Here is a 19,546-nt window from a genome sequence, read left to right on the forward strand (position 1 = left end):
ACTAAATCCCTTGTGTTATGGTACGAGACCTGTGCAAAACTGCACATTCTGCAAGATCAACTGCTTTAAAAACGGCTTATAAAGCCTATACCCACATGAGTATAGTGTTTCCACCTACAGGAAAGTCTGAAGGGAGATTAGATTACTTAATGCGTGGAAAGTGAAGTAATGAGAGACTACTTTAAAAAGTGAGGTTCGGATTTATTAATAAATAAAATTTCAGTACAACTTAACTAGACAATATTTCGTTATTAGTCAAACATAACAATAGCTTTAACAGGATTCCTTGAAGGCTTTACACACATGAGCTCAACTGTCTCGGGTGTAGTCGAGAACCTAAAAAGAGAGAAGTAATATAATTAAAAACGAGTAATTTCATCCTGAATGAATCTAAGTCAAGTCAAAAACTGAATTTGACTATGGAAGAAGAGTGAATGAAAGCATGAAAAAATGTTAACAGATTAGAACTGGATAATTGAAGTCCAAGAATGCTTAACACGTAGTAACTTCAGAAGTGCCACTAATCAAAACTTAATTGCTTTAATTTATTTAGATATGAGGGAATTAACCTTCGCTTGTTAAGACCTTTTAGAAATGCAATTAGTATTCTCCACGGGGAGAGAGCCTTTGCAATCCGAGTAGGATTTTTAATTAAGTTGCGTTCATGAACGCCTAAAATTTGACGTAAGTAAAATGCGTAGGATGACAATTTAAGAGCATAATGGTCCAAATGACAGCGAGAAATAGGCAGACAGTTCAGTTACACTAAAAAGGGAGAATAGAAATTAAGTTTATTTAAAATGAATGAAATTTTAAGATTGGAAATTTTAAGATTGGTTTGAAAAAAAAAAAAAAAAGAAAAGATACTCGCCTTTCGCAATTCCTCTAAAAATTATCGATTCCGGAACGTTTTCTTGGGCAACTATGAGAAAGAGGTCATCTCCTATTAATAACGGCCTCGTCGTGATCGCATCTTTCACACGCAGCGTAAAGCTCGATCTAAATCCACTTGCTCCTTCAAAGTGAAGGACTTCCACAACTGAAGAATTTGTAGCTATAAGATAGAGATCCGGAAGGTTTCCGAAATTGAATGTGGACAGATGTCTTGTACTAACAAACAGAACTTTCTGGAAAAGCTTGAAAGGATAATCATCTGACCTTGTCTCTTCATAGATCTGAAAAAGAAAAAATGTTTTATCAATTCAGAACACAGTTAAGTGAGAATTCTTGAATTTAAAGCCGCCGACTGAGTTGAAGATTTAGAAGTTTGTCCTCTACAGGTTCGAATTCTGTTCCCAAGATGAACTTCCAAACCTGGCTACGAACAGTGACAACTTATTGCCAGGCTTAAGAATTGCAAACTAGGTTAATCCGAAACTGGTGCTCTGGAGAGCACCAAGCATGATCTCGCACTGGGCCGAGGGAACAGGCCAAGGACACCATTTTCAGCAGATTAAGATTGCCAGATACGAATTTAAGAAAAAAGCTTGGAACAGCAGTACCCTGTGCCGTTACTCGGCATTGTACTTACGAATATTGTCTGTATAAAGGAAGTGCTGAACGTTTAAGCCTTTTTGATACAAGAGATTCGTAGGCTGTTTAGAGAAAAGCTAGATAAAGATTGGAAGTAAAAATTTATCAAGGGTTTAGTTGCATGAAACTAAGCAAAATATTTATCTAAAATTAAAAAAAAAATTCTTTAAGAATTTTATGCACAAGTGTAGTTTTATTTCTAAAAAAAAAAGTTACCAGGATGGCATTTGGTTCAAGAGCTTCATGAGCCATAGCATTGGCGAAAGCCAAGTAGTGGCGGCCTCTGTACTCGAAGTGAATCACGTCGCTGCTGGCATAAGCATTTATCTTCAGTACCGATTCAAAGTATTCGTTCTGCTTCCACTGGTATAAGACTGATGACCCTTGGCTGTAAGGTGGCAGGTAGTTGCAAGAGACTGCAATATATACGTCATTTGCTTGGAAGATATCGATTGCCATGGATTCTGGAAGAAAGTTCAAAATAACCATGGTGAATAGTTAGGAAAGTAAATCATTTAAATGTGATGAACGTAGATGTTCATTATAAATAAAAAACACTAAACAGATTTGCGACTATTGGTATGCATTAAATAGATAGGCAAATTCTTAGTTTGAAAACTAGTTTTTCTCCAAGAAATGATTTTGAAGATTGAAGTGGCGTTCGATTCTCTTAAGCTCTTGAATAAAAGCTAAAATTATATCGGCTTAAATGCATGCGCCTCTAGATTCGCCAGAACTTCACAAGGTGAAGTCTGGGGGGGGTAGTATTATCGCATACTAAAACGGCAAAATGAAATAAGGCGTTACGGCTATTTAGTAACCTTACCTTTCGGTACAGTGATGCTATCAACGTGCATTACGGCAGAGTGACGGGTAGGTCGTTCGTTCGGAGGCGATAGAGAATACACATCGATAAGAGTGTCGCGAAGGATTGCCAGAATTGCAGTAACATTGTCATCTAACACCACGACGGCTAGATCTCTTGCTTTGTTCCCTAACGTAGTCAGGAGACTTCCATTGCACAGAACCATTATTTCTGTAATAAGAAATTCGTTATAGTTTGAGATGGATTTAGAATTAATAGAAAATTCTAAACTACTGAAAGCAGTCTAAGTTGTTTTGAACAATAGGTTCAATTTCATTAACAGGATACAGACATCAAGCCAAGAATTTGATTGTCAATCAGGAAGCTTCGTGCCATCTTTGAGATGGACGCATTTCGAGGAATATTATTCCTAATGAATCGCTTAATCCATACTTCCGAAATTTAGTTGAGATGCTAGTTTCATTAAGTGAAAATACAGCTGTGAAATACTGTGATCATTAGATCAGTGTCTAAAGTGATTAGAGCAACAAGTTCATTTTTTTATTATATGACACCTGCAGGGAGGGAGGGTGTGCCAACAGCATCGAATGATTGATCCTTCAAACTACTAACCGTGCTCAAACTTTATCTTTTTGCATGAGCCATTAGTAATGGAGGCTCTACCAACCTTTACTGACTTTTTAGATAAGTCTAAATCTATATAATTTTTGGAGACTTAAAATAACGATTAGAATTGTCCATAGAAACGGACATTAAACAAAGAATGAGTAATAATTCTTACTCTTGTTTGTATACCCTATCCTGTGCTTTTAACATTCAATTCAGAAACTGAATACTTACCAGTTGCAGGAATTACAACTTCAAACATGTCATTATTTAGTGAGAAGAAAAGCTGCTTCTTATGGAAAGATTCGCTAACATATCCAAGGGACTGTTCGAATAGTTGATTATATTCGTTCAAGTAGAACTCATACTTTGCTTCTTGCATACCATCCTTTCTCAAGTAGCTTGAATCTGCATAAATTGCATCGCAAGTATTATTCGGCAACTTCTGATGGAATACCAACTTATCGAGAACAAAATAGGAATCTGAAAAGAAAAGTTATGCTTTAAGATTTGCATATACGAAGTTATAGAATTAATATAATGAAATCTTTGTAAGAAGAAAGACAAGGGGACTAAAAGTGATGGAAAATGATTCGGTGGTTCTCGCTCAAATTTATTACATCCGTGTTAAATCTGTCTTTAGGATTAATTGCCATTAAGTATAGTGAATGATTGTGGGAAGCCATTTTAAAACCACCCGCCCTTAAATTTCTAGATTAGATTATAGAGAAGATAGACAAATCATAAGTGTCATTTAATGAATCTTAAACCACGATAAGTTATGCCATTCATAATAGCATATCTAAAAACAGGCAACATCAACCCATTAAACTAATCGACGACGAGATGTTCATTTAAGAGTAACTATTGAGAAATAGCTATATTAGGATCTAAATAAAAAGATGGATTTTTTTAAAAAAAATTTTACCTTCCAAAGCTTCATGTAAATAATTAATGAGATTGCAGTGGCTAGTTACTGTTTCCCTTATACTTTCTTCCTTTATCTCCACAGCTGACCAGAACGAGAACACATCCAGACCGAAGATGTCTAGATCAATATCATTAACTGTTGTATTTACCGTTACATCGTAAGCAGAAATAACATCACCAAAAGTGAATGGCTGTTCGATTATCTGATTACTATCAAGATCCACTATGTCTGAAGCCCATCCGAGGGGTTCTTCGTTGATCTTGCCTATGAAACAAAAAGTTACCTATTTAGTCTAGAAAGACTTATTTTGGTAGAAGCTAGCAAGATGTAAATTTTGCTATTTAAAAATTAACAAATTTGGCCATTATCGCTGAATAAAATATTCAGCGTATGAATGCATATACACGACTACAGTTCAGACGTATAGGTCACGTTAAGACAAGTGACCCGGTATATTTAGGAAATAAACAGGTTACTTTATCATTTGAATTTTAAGATAAATTGTCCAAGATAGTTTACCTAGTACATCGAGGTCGTTATCGAAGTGAACACTTTCTGTAAAATGGAGATTGGCCGATATATTCTGGTCAGTATGCAAAGTGACCCAGTTGTCCGGATTGACGTTATTGATTGTTCCTATTTCTGTATTTTCAAGTAGCTGTACATGGCCCTGCAAAAAAGATGAAAGCTTTTAAAATGCTTTGTAAAATCTAATAGTCATTAGAGTGACAAAAATAGGGAACGAGTCCTACACAATAGGATTAAGTGGAGTTAAGTAGGTTGAAAAACATTGGACAAAAAACTTGCCATTATCTGTTTTGTTCCCATGATCATTTGGTTTCCTTGAAGCATCAGAGTATCATTAGCTAACTGAGGCAGCTTGTAGCCATTGACGAAGCCTGCCACATCCAAGTCTGCTTCAAGCAAGAGTCGAGTGAAAGTTTTAGTTCCAGTGACATGTTGAGGTTTATCTGCAGAAAACACAATTTCTATTTAAATAATTGTTTCGACCTAAAAATAAGTGGTATTTAGAATATTGTTTGAAACTGAGACTGAATTTGTTAAAAAAAAAAATGTAGGAGCGATTACCTACCTCCACTACAATTGACGGTGATCGCGTCTTTAAAATCAATGTCATTTATCATTTCCACTTTTAGATCTTCAATTATTATTCCATCAACGAAAGTCTTTTCTCCTGAAAAGAGAAAAGATTTGGTCACAGTACTTAGCTTAGCAATGCTTAAATTTTGCTTAAGTATGCATAAGTGCCTCTAGATAATCTCACCCTTTATTTCTGCATCTTTATTTATAAAGACCGCTTCGTCTCTTATTTTTAGAAGGTCTACGCCATTAACCATTCCTGACTGCAGGCTGTCAACTTTTACACGACTGGCTATAACGTGTTTCAGTTCTTTCGATGCAGAAACAGTCTGCAAAGAAATAATCAGTCATACAAATTGAAATAATTTTCGAATTTCAGATGTAAAGTTGGTATGTTCAGAAATTAAAATAGTTTGAAGTAAATATTTAGAGAACAGCAAGATTGAATTTAGCGTTTTATGATTTCAGCGCTGGAACTTAAGGAGAAATAGTTTGGGTCTTAGAAATCTAGGGGAATACTTCGAATTAAAATTACCTGATCGCCATATATGTAGACAATATCTTCCAAGAAGTCGCGAAAGTTTATTCCATTTACTATAGTGAAGTCTACATCACCATATACTTCGACTGGACCTTTCAGAGTGATTGTCTTTTCATCCGCGTGTGGAGTAGGCGTGCTTGTTTCTTGCCAGTAGATGTTATTTATGAAACCAGTTATTCGAAGTTGTCCCGATATGTGAACATCACCTGCGAAAACTAAGCTTCCATGAATAACGTTATCACGATCTAACTTTGCTACCGTGTTGTAGAAATCTTTCAAGTTAACACCATTTATTTTATTTTCGACAAAGATGTTTCCTTCAACATGGAGATTATTCAAAGTATAGCTACCTGAAAAAAACAGATGTGCAAAAATATGTAATGTGGTATTATAAGCATTAGATACAGATGCTATTGAATTACTCACCGAGAGTAACTTACCTGTAATATTCTGTTCTCCACTCTTGGTTAGTATTCTTGATTTTAGGTCCATTCCGTTTACAAGTTGCGCTTTGATATCGCCATCTACGTGGAAGCCTTTCTCAAAGACTGAGAGTCCTTGGATCGTTTGATTTCCTTCAATCTTGAAGACATTTTGATCCAGCTCGGTTAAGTTAATGCCATTCACGAACCCAACTGTCAGATTTCCATTAATTACCAAGTTTTCAAATGAAAACGGTCTCGTGAAAGTGAGATCCTCGTTCAGCTTTATAGCTCGTCTATTTAACTCTGCGAAGTCTTTTCCGTTAATGGAACGAGTTGTAGTGTTGCTTAGGAAGTGAATATTACCTGAAAAAGTTGGTAAAAATAAAAGCATCAGTAGATAATCCTGATGGATTAGAGTGCTTAATCTTATCGAATATTAAGATTCCGAATTTAGTCAAATCGACAAATATCATTAGTGAATGTAGCAAATTTAAATTTTTTCAAAGCTCTGCATACTGAAGGAGGTCCAGATCTTACCTTCGAACGTTTTCGCACCAGTTATTACTTGAGGTTTAGACAGCGACATGATTGCATCAAAGTCAGAAGTGCTCCATCCATTAACCAATCCTTTTACTATAACTTTGGTTGCCTCGTTTGGACCAGCAAGTACCATATCACCTTCGAACTCCTGATCGCTGGATAAAGTTGCTCGCTGACGGATGAATTCGTCAAGTAAGACTCCATCGATTGAGTCTCTCACATTTAAGTTCCCTTGAACAAAAACTGAAGGAGCAGACATGCCTTTCAAGAAAGTTTTCTTGTATATTTCTTGAGGCTTAGAGTGAAGTACTACGTCGTCGGGAAAAGCAAGATTGTTTATTTTTCTTTCGACTTCTATGTTGTTAACCTCCAGGTGTTCCGTGAAGTATATTGGTCCATCTAGAATACTGTCGAAATTAAGTGGAATGCTGGTGTTAACCATCTTCATTATATCAATACCACCTATCTTGCCATTAGCTGAAAAAGATAAGATTTAACAGTTTAAACCTAAATAGTTTAATTTAGTAGTTAGTAATCAAGCACATCTATTAAGAGGGACAACATACTTTGTCAGAATGTTGTTTTTGAATATTATGGGCAATTTGTTTACAATGAATTAAACATGGTGTAAAGACTGCTTCCTTCTTGCCACGAGCTCCACTGGATTACAGATCTCAGTAGAGCTGTAGATCTGTAATCAAGTCTCGCTGCAAATTTCGGTTATGGTTCAAGTTAGTTCGGACTGTCATAACCCGGAATACGGAGTAAAAATTTGTAATGTTTAGGATATTCAAAGTGTGCTTAATCAAAAGGACTATCTTTAGACTTAATGGACAAGTCTTAAACTGCAAATCAAAAGATTTGCAACTGACTTAACTCATTAACAATCCTAGATCAGTGGAATATTCATAATGAAATGCGAATAAAAACTGAATAGTTTGTGCGTATTAGATGCATGTTTTTCTAATGTAGATACGAGACTAGAATGGGTAACATACCTACACTAAGAGAACCCAGGAAGTTCACAGTAGAGAGGAAGGTCTTGTTTCCTGCAAGGATAAAGCATTTAAGTTTTCAACATTTAGTCATAATACAAATGTCAGCAATTCAGAATGCCGAGTTAAAAAATTCCTACCTTTAATCACCTGGTCACCACTAGTAAGCATGAAGTCCTTTCTTATGTCATATCCAGATATTAGTCCTACTTTCAAAGAATCCACTGCGACTTCTCCAAAGAAATATTTATTACCGGTTAAAGTAACTTCTTCGTTCTTCAGAACTAGGTCCTCTATTATCTGGTCTGGGATAAGTCCATTCAGGTAGCCTCCAACAAACAAGTTTTCTACTGTTAACTTACCAAAAATTTCACCGTGTAGAGCCTTTGAAGTCATCTTCACTGCTTCTTGGGCAAATTGGGAAATGTCTACTCCATCTATAGTTTCACCAACGCTCATGTTTTTTCCAACGTGGATTCCATTTAGGAATTTCTTGGATGGAATTATTTCGTCTCCTGTCAGAGTGACAATGTCATGAGGAAGTTTCAGTCCATTGACTAGTCCCTCTACATATGCATCAGCGATAGTCATACTTATGAAGTGCTTTTTACCAGTTATGTCTTGTTCGATTTTTGGTATAAGAAAATCTTCTGGAATGCGTAGTCCATTGATAGTTCCGTGTAGTATCAAGTTGTTTTCTATCGTGAGATCTCTAATAAAAATTTTATTGCCAGTAATTACTGCTGGTTGGTCAGTTCTGACTATATTAGAAATAAGGTCTTTCAAGTACACACCATTGATCGTTCCCTCAATCAATATGTCTGAAGTTTTCAGGTTCTCAAAGGTTATAGTACCGGAAATAGTTTGGTTTTTAGTAAGTGACATTGCGTTTTCGGTCAGCGCAGTGATGTTAACGTTATCAATTGTTTCTACCTTGAGATCATGAATAGTAAGATTACTGAAGCCTTTCCATCCTGTGATTACTTGGTCATCATGAAGGGTTACAATATTACTGACATTAATGTCATTCATTAATCCATTAACTACAAGATTTCCTTTAATGTTTAAAGGAGACTTGAACGAGAGAGATCCTAGAAACAAAGAAAGATTAATTGAAGTATGAGAAAATGCAAAATAAAGTTAATTTTGAACTTTAAACTAGAAACTCTTCAGATATTTGAATAGTTTAAAAAGATACTTGTCACAAGAGCAGAATGAGAAGCTACTTAAGTGCTCTGGTATTGTAAAGTCAGTTTAAATTGGGGAAGTATTGTTTGTTAACTAAGAATAAATATAGGTTTCTTTGGCAAGAGTGCAACTTTTCCCCTCATGCAGTACTCATGATACAGAAGGATCAAGATTCTGGCTAACAGAAGTGCCAAGAGATTAGCAAATAAGCTATTTTAATAGCCATGATCGTTTGGCTAGCTAATGATCTATTAACGAATAGATCATTTAATTCATGAAAGCTCTGAACTAAAGTGATAGAAATCAACTATTTATAAAGTTGATTACGTAATTTTAGTAGTAAATTAAACTCAGCTCTTCCAATGAAGGCTACATTAAATACAGGAAGGAATTTTAGTTCTCTGAAATTCCTAAGCAAGAGAGTGCATGCACGACTTACCTGATATTGTTTGATCGGTATTTGACGTTACCACCCCTGTGGCCAAGTCAATATTATTGACCAGATTAGTTTCCACTGATCCTGTAACAGTGAGAGGTTTAGAAAATGTAGTTTGGTTTCTGATCGTCTTCGGTTTATCGATCCTGGAAAAAAGCCAAGTAAAAACTTATTTCTTATGGATTTATTTAATAAGATAAAAAGAAACGTTTGACAGCATTTACGTAAAATTATCACGCGAAGTCTGCATAGAAATTTGGTGCACTAGTACAGACAAAAGCTGAGTAGGATCAACTCTAAGATAGTCTAAACAGAAAGACGAGGAAGTTACTTGTTTTAATAGTTCGCGCTCTGGGAGAGAATTTTTCGTAGAAAGTATTGATACCCAAGTCAAGTGATAACTTGGGTGAGCTGTACAAGACGATTTGTTTTAAACAGAAGTTGGCATTATGCAAATATTATTCCAGCAGTAAATAGTGCAGGAAGTTTTAAATTTATCAATATTAGCTGGATTATATTTGAAAGCAATATTTTCAAAATACTAGATTCAAGACTACTATCCTATCGAAATCATTTAAATAAATTAAAGGTTTGTTTAAAGTTATGAAGACCTAGGATTTTTAAACTAAAAAATTTGAAATTCCATTTCAAGTATCGACATGTGAAAAACCGGCGATTTCGTGGAAGTAAATATTCCGATATGGAACGTAAAATAGATCATGGGATCATTTAAGAAGAAATTTACCTGTAGATTTGTCCCTGTAAAGTTGGAATGTGAATTCCGTTGATCGTAGTTATGTCGAGAGATTCAGCAGAAAGCGAGTTTACCATTAAGTCACCGTAGATTATTTTCTGACCAACAATTTCGGATGATTCGTCCACCATTGCGATATCTGGAATAGTAAAAAGAAATCCAGTGTTTGTCCAAAATCGACGACATTACATTGAAGAAAGAAATCTTATGAAAACTTACCTTTGATGTTATCTTCTAAAAATCCAACTAAGTGTTCTAGTGAAACTACTTGTTTTTGAATGTCCAGTAAAGTTTGTTTGGACTCTTGCCATACTACGTTTCCTAGTATGGAACTGCTCTTTACCAGCGTATCGTACGTAACGATAATGTTGTTCAGCGACTGTTCTGCTAAAATCGGTAGGCCACCAGGACGAACAGCGTCTTCAATTGCTTCCGATATTTCACGAAGAGCAGAGCTTTGTTGGTCAATTTTTTCCTGAAAAGAGCGTTAAATCTTTGTCATCTCTGCTAGTATAAGTTACACTATTGCTAGCAGTTAATACTTAAAGCAAAGAATCATACTCGCAGGGACCACGAAAGAATGGTTTGTTAGAGATTTTGTGCCTAGAAGTTTACTTTCAGGATTTTAGGTTGTAATAGTGAGGATTTGTTAGGAGTTTGCTATATAGCAACACGAAATGCAGTTTATGTTAGGAATTGAATTTAGCTTTGCCAGATGCTAGGAGCAATTAGATCAGCGAGAAAGGTTCAGTGTGCTTTATATAGGTTAAACGTTCTTTGCATTAGAAAAATGCAAGACTTGGGTCTAAAACTGGACCCAAGTCCTCGAGTAAAATCAATGTAATTAGTATACTCGAGCTACTTACCTGCAAACCTCGCATCATTTGTTGAACTTCTCCAGTGTGGACAATGACCGGATCAGGCACGTTATATAGCGAAGTGTGGATAGAGTAAACCCGAGCTTCCTCTGAGTAACTGTCCGTTGATATGGTGAACACAGTACCATTGAATGTAAATGATGCTAATGTAGAAGGTTTGGGGTGGAAGTCGCCAGGGATCACTGTAATAAAGATGCATCGAATCAAATCAAGAACGTTAAACTTAGAGAAACCAGCTCATGTTACAAGAATAACGAGATCCGCGTTGTGTATGAAATTTTATAGTTTTATTCACTAATTAGTTCGGAAGTTTCGGCCAATTGCAAGCCATTAGTCAATGAACTGATTAATATTTGCAAGTGACCAATAAGCTTTATGATCGGAACATACTGCATGCCGATACAGCATTTCTACTAGGGCTTTACTTTGCCGATTTAAAATTTAAGTTTTACTTTCAAAATTAGGTTGTTTTGTAGAGACTTTTCTGTAATGCGCAAGAGGTTCTTACCATCATCTCCTAGTTTAATGAATTTTCCTTCTCTCCAGATGAAGATTATCCCTCCTTGATCTGTGAGGAGTAGGAGCATTACATCATTTCTGCAATCAACGAGGCTTGCTGCGTGCCATTGAAGGGCATTCTTGACATTGAATTCGTACGTACGAATGAATCCGCCCATTGTCCACCTTAGCAGAGATTGATGGTTTCGTTCGGTCACTGCAAGGAAATCTTCAAAACCAAACCGAAAACTTTCCAAATCTACAATGTCGGATCCATGAAGACTGAAAAGCATGAAGTATAGGATTGGCATCCAATTAAGTTTATAGCAGTAATTAGAATTGCTAAAATGCAGTTTGCTTACAGAAGCATAAAAATGCCCCACTTAGTTTAAATTAATTTCAAAAGAATACTTACCTATCAAATACCGATGTACTTTGTGCGAATTCGTCAAGGCGAAATATTTCGCAAACGGAAGCATTAGCGACAGCAATGTAACCGTAACCACTAATAGTTGATGTTACAAGGTCGACAGGAGAAGCGGCATGAACTTCTATGTATTTTCCAGAGTAGCTTTTACCTGGAAGAGATACCAAAACATCTAAAAAGTTTGTTTCCACTGGTAATAGACCAAGGCAGGATTTCATTAGAACTGGACCGAACGTAACACTGGCTAATGCTCATTCTAAACAGTTCAGGCACAAGCTAATTTTTCCCTGAAGCCAATTTAGGAGCCTGAACGGACAGTTTTTAATAACGTAAAATTTAGCGTGGTCTCGTATATTTGGCGTAGAAACACATTAAGGGTGTTTGATTGTTTAAAGCATTTAACCCGTGAAGTGTTCGTTGCACTTATCGTTTGTCTGCTCCGTTTTTTTTTTTTTTTTTTTGTGTGTGTTGGGGGTTCGTTAGATTTCCAAATGAAAATCAATTCGCTGGTTTAATACGGACATTGTTTCCTCCGGCAAGTCGCCCAGAAGAACATATGCAAATCAAGATTTAATACACTGGACTCCGTTTTGCTTTGTCGTATTACTGGTAGAAATTGAGGTGGTGGCCTTTGAGTAGAATTGTTAATTTTATGAGTGTTGGTGCGAAAATTCAGCGGGCTTAAACCAAAAGCAACCATCAAAGTCGCTTGCTTCAGTTTAAGCAAGAGCTGTTTGATCAAACGAAAAGTGTCATATTTCAGGCAACTTAAATTATCTAGAATTTGTACGCCAACTTAATGACAGTTTAAGCCAAAGCGATGCACATTTACTTACCTTTCTGTACGACACGAAGAGTCGTTTTGACAGCGTCGTTGGCAAACAAGACGACCACAGCCCCACCATGCTGCGATTCCACGTGAGCTAGTTGAACAGACTCTGATCCAACTTCGAATGCTGTGACCTATTTGAAAAATAGAAATAAACTTCAGTATGTTTTAACTTTAAATCAATAGATAATGAATCAATTTGATCTGAAAAAAATTTAATAACCCATACCGTTCAAGTATATACGAAAGCTTAGTAATGTGGGTCTAAGACGTTAACTTAGATACCGATTCAGAAACCAGGGTACGAGCGTTTTGTCTCAGCATTCTTGCTTTAATTCTTAGCTTCCTAATATTTGTAAAATAGAGGAGGTCGACTAGTTTAAAAATTAAAAAGATGACAAGATACTCGTCACTAGCAATCAACTGTTTAACTTAAGCCGAGAACATAGGGCCTAAAGACCAAGAGGTAAAAGTTAAATCACAACTTATCCACGATATAGTTTTTAATCAAAGACCAAACATTTTCGTTTATAATTGGAAATGTTAATATTAAGATTTGGATAAGTGAAATAACTTCTCCTTGGAAGCTTCATAGTTTATGAATTAAGGACGGTAAATTTTGAAATTAACTAATCAGTGTTTATATTACGGAATATAAATGTATGCTTCGTTCAAGAAAGTAATGCATTTAAACTTAACCAATTTTTTTATTGATCGTTTTATAAAAAAAGCTCAGACGAGACTATCGAATTTAAACTGAAAATAAAGATATGCTCAGAAAGAATCTGGTGATATTATGGTAGCTTTTGAAACTCGTTACGATGCGGAGGAAGTATCAAGTGGGAGCGGAGATCATGAGAAACTTCCATCGGGTTTAATCACAAGTAGTAAGCGAAATCTTGCAAGGTAAGGTGAAATGCAGTCTAAAATGGTTTAAAACCGTATTGTGTACAAGATGGGTCTTATTGGACCACAAGAGGATCCTTTGTTCCGCGCACTACAAAAATAGAAAGCAAAGTCTGAACATTTGGAATCAAATCCAAATTATGAAGAAAGATGTACGCAGACAAAACTAATCCGGAGATATGAAAGCTAGAAATCTGAATGCACTTAATTGTGCCAGCCACATCTGCACGTGGATCCAGACGATCGCCCAGCCGGTGGGGAGCTCTGCACGATCGGAATGCGTGCCTCTGTCACTCAGGATTAATTTTAAGATATTTTGCTTAAAAAAAGAGCATGAAATAGTATTAAGCGATTTTGCCGAAATTCAATAGTCTTACCTAGATGACCATTGTTTAGCACATCCTAATTTAATTTTGGTTATTGAAACTGTTTCAGCCAACTGTTCAGATCCGGTCCCGACTTTCATCAGCCGTGCAAACTGGTATGAAGAAAGTGATCGACTATATCTACATTGGAACAAAGTTAGCTGTTGCAGTCATGTTCTGTGACTTGACTTGTCCCATTCCAGGGAACGAGTTAGATTTTTGAAAGCAGACCAAAACTCAGTGTAGGATTAAATTTTCGTTTTTTTATTACAAAAGTTTCGTACTCGTGTCTCAACTTATTAATAAACTTGCTGGGTTTAAGAACAGGTGGTTTCAATACCGGAAGTTGAAAATACTCATCCAAACATCGCCAGCTCTTCAACAGAAGACACGAGCAATAAATTGAATTCAGTTGTCTGATAATTCGTCATTTTAAAAATGCTTTCGATTTTTTCCGCTATGCAGGTGTGTCACGTTGACATAAAGTTAGTTTAAATGCACATGTGGGTCGTCATTGGTTCCTCTTTCCCCCGGGCCCTGCGAATTTCGGGGGCTTATTGGACAAGCAGTTTGGTTATGACCAACTAAACTTAAGTACTAGTTTACAGAAAAGCCAAGTTTAGGATACTGCATAAGTTCATAATCAGTGCGCAAGTAATTTAATTATTTTTCAGGAGTACTGAGATTGGGAGTCGGAATAGAGATGCTGGGAAAATTTCTGGTCTTACTAGAAATAGACCAGGCTAAAATACATACCTCTAGACATTCTTCCTCTGTTATGTCATAAACTTTAACAACATCCGTTCCTTTTTTGTGTGCAATGAGGACAGCCAAGTAGAGCCCTTGTACATGCTTGTAATACTGAGTAAATAAGATGGCATCTACGAAGCTTCCTAGAAAGAAGGTGGTATTGTAAGTGATAAAAATGCAAGTTAGTTTACTCAAAGAGCCTTCACTTCGGCAATGCAAAATTATTCAAATTAAGTGGATATTGAATCTAACATTTCAAAGCCGAATAAAGAAATTATAGTTTGGGGAGATCCAGGAGATGTGCTTTACATTACGGGATCTAATCTCTAATCACTTTCCTTAGAAAACACTAAGGAAAGTGATTAGAGCTTATTCGACCTTTATCACGAGTTGCCCCTGTCATGAAAAGTTTTCTTACGCTTGGATCCGCCGAAACTTTTATATTATTGTCTATATTCGGCACGAAACTCGTGTAGTTTCCCTATTCGACTTCGAAATAATGTTGGATTCAATATCCACTTAATATGCTTAGTAATGTTACTGAAGAATGCAAAAAGGCTGTAAAACCACGATGTGCGGTTTCAAGCAATTACGAATCAAGATGAAGTATCGGTTTCAAATTATTAGCATTCAGCGCCATTAATGGAATAATTGGCGTTCAAGACAAGGCATTCGCTTTGTTCTACATACAATGTATTTTCAGAGGATTAAGAAAGTGTCATTGCCATTTAGCATATCGAAATTTAAACAGCACAACTGCGAAATTCAGAAAATATCGTTTTGAAGTTTAGAGATAAATTGCAATAGCATACAAGAACATTTGTTTTTAGCATTGAACTAAAAACAAACTTTGGGAATTTGAAACATTCTTACTGGAACAAAAGTTTGAATTCATGTTATTAATTTCAGTATTGTATACATCAAACTATAAAAACAGCTGCACCATTTATGATCTGAGCAGAGATTGAAACCAGCAATATGTTGAATAGATCAAGAAAAATTCTGCACATCTGGAGTATTTGATTAAGGAGTAATAGGGCAGTGCGATAGAATCGCAAATAATTATCTATGTCGATTCCTTTCTAATGAACGAAAGGGTGAATGTTCTCTTCGGTTTAGTAAATCGAGCCGAGCGTATAAATTTTCTACACATGTTCAACAATTAGTTTCTAAACCAATCAAAAAATTAATGTTACTCCAGGAGGGAAGTTCTAGCTGCATTTTCTAAAATGCAGTTATATCTAGAAATGTAACCGGCGATTGCGTTCTCTTGATTCCGATCAAGGATCAATTGAGAATAGTTCTAAATCCAGATGATTCTACTAGACCTGACGATTACTGATGGATTTTTCAAAGTTTATTTATTAAAAAAAATAAATGTTAAACTAGGTACAGATATTATAGCAAAACGTTTATAAAAAGATAAAAAACTTATGTAGATCCATCCACAGAAGTGATGGATATTTTAGCTGTCGGGCATGTGTAGAAAGAATAAGATGTTCAACATTTTATTCATTTTATTAAAGTTGAATTTTCTAGCCAACTAAATCATATTTAAACATTTGACCAAATGAAGTAATAAGAAACAAGTGAAAACTGACAATGGGGAAAAAAGTTTAAAAGATCTGAATTTACGAAGCAGCTTATCCTGTAAGTCGACTGCTTCCTGGTGGTTTACCCTAGATCAGTGGTCGATAGAAAAATATAAGACATCATTGTACAGGTAATATTTAATTCGGTTAACTTCGATTACCTCCATCCTGAATGACAACGCAATTAAGAGTGAATCGTGGGAACAGTGACATGAATAGGACCTGTAAGATGGAGTAAGGTTATGAAAATAGTTACGGAGGCCAAAATGACTTTTTTTTACCAATAAACGGATGTAGTGGTTTCCGCCCGGCCGGCGCGACATTGCAACACGTGCGCGGTTGCTTATTTACTTATGCATTCGAACCCAGTCTGTTTTGCGCATCGATATACAAGTGAGCGTTAATGTTCTAAAATTCATCAACATACATATTAGGTAATATGAAAATTACGTAATAGTAAAATAGAGGGGGTCGATAAAAAGTCAAGAAATCCTTGAAGGGGTTCGACGATCCCTGCCCTAGATGATGCAGAAAATTAGTCTGCAATGATGGCTGCCGTACTTTCCTCGCAAGATTCATGGATGCTCTTGAAGATAGTAGCCTAATCCTGAGAACTATTAGCATAACGAATTTCCAGATATGGCCACCTAACAAGGATTTTAATTAGCTCTTGTTCTGATTTACAAAAAAAGTTTGCTCGACATGGATTAGGTGACGTTGTTTTACGTGGTGAATGAGCATTATCTAGAAATCAGAACTGAGTGAAATTCTGAAGACATCCAAGAAAAATTAAATACGAGTTTAATATGCAGTCCACTTACCTTCGTAATAGTAATCGAAAGAGCATAAAGCAAGATTTGAATCCCAAGTAAAGGTAGACGTACTGCTGAGCTTCGATTTCCATAACATTATTTTTTCTTTGTGTATTGCTAGCATGTAATCAGAGTTCCTGAAGTGGATATAGCGCCATCTGTCGACTTTGATGTTCACTATTGCCGTTTGCTGCCGAATGTAGTCTATAGTTAACTCTGCAAGATTTAAAGAGATTTAAACAAAAGTCAGTATCAAAACCTTAGATTAAATTAAGTCTGTTCCACTTAGAAGCATTGTTTAGAAATATTACACCAATAATCAGCGAAGAATTAGGTTTGACATGATTAAAATCTTTGACTAGTTTGCAGGTAAGCTAATGCATGTAATACTCGTAAGATATTCACATCAGCCGATATTGAAAGCTATGCACTTAAGTAATCACGATTTATACCAAAAATCGTGAAGGATACTAAGCATTCGAGAATGCTTGGTGTCCTAGAAGAGACTGGTTAGGTTTATTATCGAAGTGTTTCTGGTTTAAAATAAATATTTTGAGCGCGATTAGGTTATTTTATGCCGAATGAAGTAAAACCCACTAGAAATATTTTCACTCCAAGTATTTTTGACAGTTCAAAAAACTGAATGGGTTGCTTATGTTTTATTATAAATAGTTAAACTGCATATCTTATTCCAGTTAAGAATGTCTAAACTGATAGAACGAGTTTAAATACTAAATTCGTCTTGCCTTCTCTGTTGGCTACGCCGGAGTCTGGCAGATAGGATCGCATGAATTTTGCACTATAACTTAGCGTCGGAAGAGGCATCAGAGGTTCATTGTGGTCCATAATAAAGTCGTCATTCATATACTGGTCAATGACATCGAGAGCAGCTTCCTGCAGTTTTGCTTCGAAGTCCGAGATGGAAGGGTAGGGCCCATGGTGCTGCGATTCAATAGAGAACCAAAATTAAAACAGAATTTCTAGTTTATTGAAGTAAACTAAAAAATGTAACGTGCGAAGTTACTTTATTATTACACTAAGAAAAAATATGCCCACTCCTTTTTGTAGTGGCGTTTAAAACACGGATGTTGAAAAGGACAAAGTTACCGACCAAATAATTTCGTAGGGGGATGCAGTTTTAAGTTTCACTGAGGTTAGTGGTTTTGAATATTATTCTGAGTTTAAAAAAAAAAAAAGTAAATTATTGAAAGGGTAGTACAATCCAGAGCTTCATAAATTCCTGTTAATTTTGACGTTACCAAATCAAAAACGTAGACTTAAAGTCCTTAAAATACACATAACACATTCAAGATTTAGTGCAAAGTTCTTTAATTCGAAAATCTATAGGCAAGCAGATACTTTTGCTCATGAAGAATATACACTTTCACATTTAGGGTAAAGTTGAAATTGGTCTCTGTTCGTGAAATATGGTACCGTTTTCTGTCAACAAAATCTTCAATTAATGATGTGTTTATTTAACATTAGTAGTGATCATTCGAAATTAATTGAACATGTATGAAAATTCGTAGTTAAATATTTTTAAAAGCAATTAGTAATCAGCCTAAAAAAAAAAAAAGTATGCCGACATTCCTGACAAGCTTTTACGAATATATCGAAAAATATACTGCGTAGTACTAGCTATTATGATTGTTTAAGCAGCTCTTTTCTTATTTTAAAAAAAGAACATAACCTTAAAAAAAAAAAAAAAAGTATGAAGGACTTCGTGCAAGAAGTACAAAAACCTAATTTTATAAGTAAAGAAAAGTCGATTTAAAACAAATTTCAGAAGAGTATTTATATGCTTGCACTCCTGATTTAAGGCAACACCTATGTTACGAAGAAGCTATGGCATACGAGTAAATAATATTCGATTTTATAACACACTTACTGTCACAGAGGTGACAACCAGAGGAAGAAGAATAAGTAGCCACATCTGAAAATAAATAATAAAGAAACTGAAATATGCAGTAGAGCTGCTTTTAATTATTGCGAACTAATAAAACTAAACTTTCAGAGAGCGGCCATTTTTATTACTCACCATCAGCCTACTCAAGGAATCACTGTATAATCTTCTCTCAGAATATTATATAGAGTTATTCAGGCAAAACTTCGCACATGCGCATTGAAATATACAGCTATGACGTATTCAAGAATAAATATGAAATGCAAATTATTCCAATGCATCATATTTGAAAATTCAAGATACACGGCTGTAAATCTCTTGAGGGTCAAAATTCATCGATTGAATAGATTTTGATTATAATACTGCTAATTTACAAGAAACAGATGTAAAGTCAGTTGAGAGCCTCATCATAGCACGTCTACTCTACCTGTTGCATTTCTATCATGCGAAATCTTAAATTTATTCCCCTTCTTAACATTCATTCACAACACATTTAGGCGATAAATTCCACACTGAATATCCATCTGATAATTATATCGATATTTCATTTTCATGAATGTCTTCGTGTAAATAAAAAAAAAAAAATGACAACGTTCAAACAAGAGTATAGCAATTAAAATGTTGAGTTTCAAAAGTGAATAGTCAAACTCTTCAAAATAATTACGTTAAAAGAAATGAGTTCTGTTAAACGATGCTGTAGCTTCCATTTA

At 35.5% G+C, this 19,546-nt stretch overlaps 1 protein-coding gene across 1 annotated transcript in view; it reads right to left on the reverse strand.

Moving 5' to 3' along the window:
• Positions 1-251: 251 nt before the first annotated feature.
• Positions 252-19,546, reverse strand: part of LOC150101576 (uncharacterized) — a 91,796-nt gene continuing 72,501 nt past the window's right edge. Inside the window, exons 3-27 of the mRNA XM_090400844.1 lie at positions 17,680-17,875; positions 16,943-17,149; positions 14,536-14,672; positions 12,516-12,642; positions 11,668-11,830; positions 11,263-11,534; positions 10,743-10,936; positions 10,096-10,351; positions 9,868-10,015; positions 9,126-9,268; positions 7,639-8,589; positions 7,502-7,552; positions 6,501-6,980; positions 5,979-6,326; positions 5,533-5,888; positions 5,182-5,326; positions 4,990-5,091; positions 4,704-4,867; positions 4,416-4,566; positions 3,894-4,160; positions 3,200-3,448; positions 2,360-2,569; positions 1,750-1,997; positions 868-1,175; positions 252-336 (exon numbers count right to left, since the gene is read on the reverse strand). Coding sequence (XP_090256970.1) covers positions 252-336; positions 868-1,175; positions 1,750-1,997; positions 2,360-2,569; positions 3,200-3,448; positions 3,894-4,160; positions 4,416-4,566; positions 4,704-4,867; positions 4,990-5,091; positions 5,182-5,326; positions 5,533-5,888; positions 5,979-6,326; positions 6,501-6,980; positions 7,502-7,552; positions 7,639-8,589; positions 9,126-9,268; positions 9,868-10,015; positions 10,096-10,351; positions 10,743-10,936; positions 11,263-11,534; positions 11,668-11,830; positions 12,516-12,642; positions 14,536-14,672; positions 16,943-17,149; positions 17,680-17,875 — 5,958 coding nt within the window. The remainder of the gene's footprint in view (positions 337-867; positions 1,176-1,749; positions 1,998-2,359; positions 2,570-3,199; positions 3,449-3,893; positions 4,161-4,415; positions 4,567-4,703; positions 4,868-4,989; positions 5,092-5,181; positions 5,327-5,532; positions 5,889-5,978; positions 6,327-6,500; positions 6,981-7,501; positions 7,553-7,638; positions 8,590-9,125; positions 9,269-9,867; positions 10,016-10,095; positions 10,352-10,742; positions 10,937-11,262; positions 11,535-11,667; positions 11,831-12,515; positions 12,643-14,535; positions 14,673-16,942; positions 17,150-17,679; positions 17,876-19,546) is intronic.

This window comes from Typopeltis vanoorti, chromosome 11, assembly GCF_054136105.1.
Source record: "Typopeltis vanoorti isolate ZY-2024b chromosome 11, IOZ_Tvanoo_1.0, whole genome shotgun sequence".
In the NCBI taxonomy this organism is placed as follows: domain Eukaryota; kingdom Metazoa; phylum Arthropoda; class Arachnida; order Uropygi; family Thelyphonidae; genus Typopeltis; species Typopeltis vanoorti.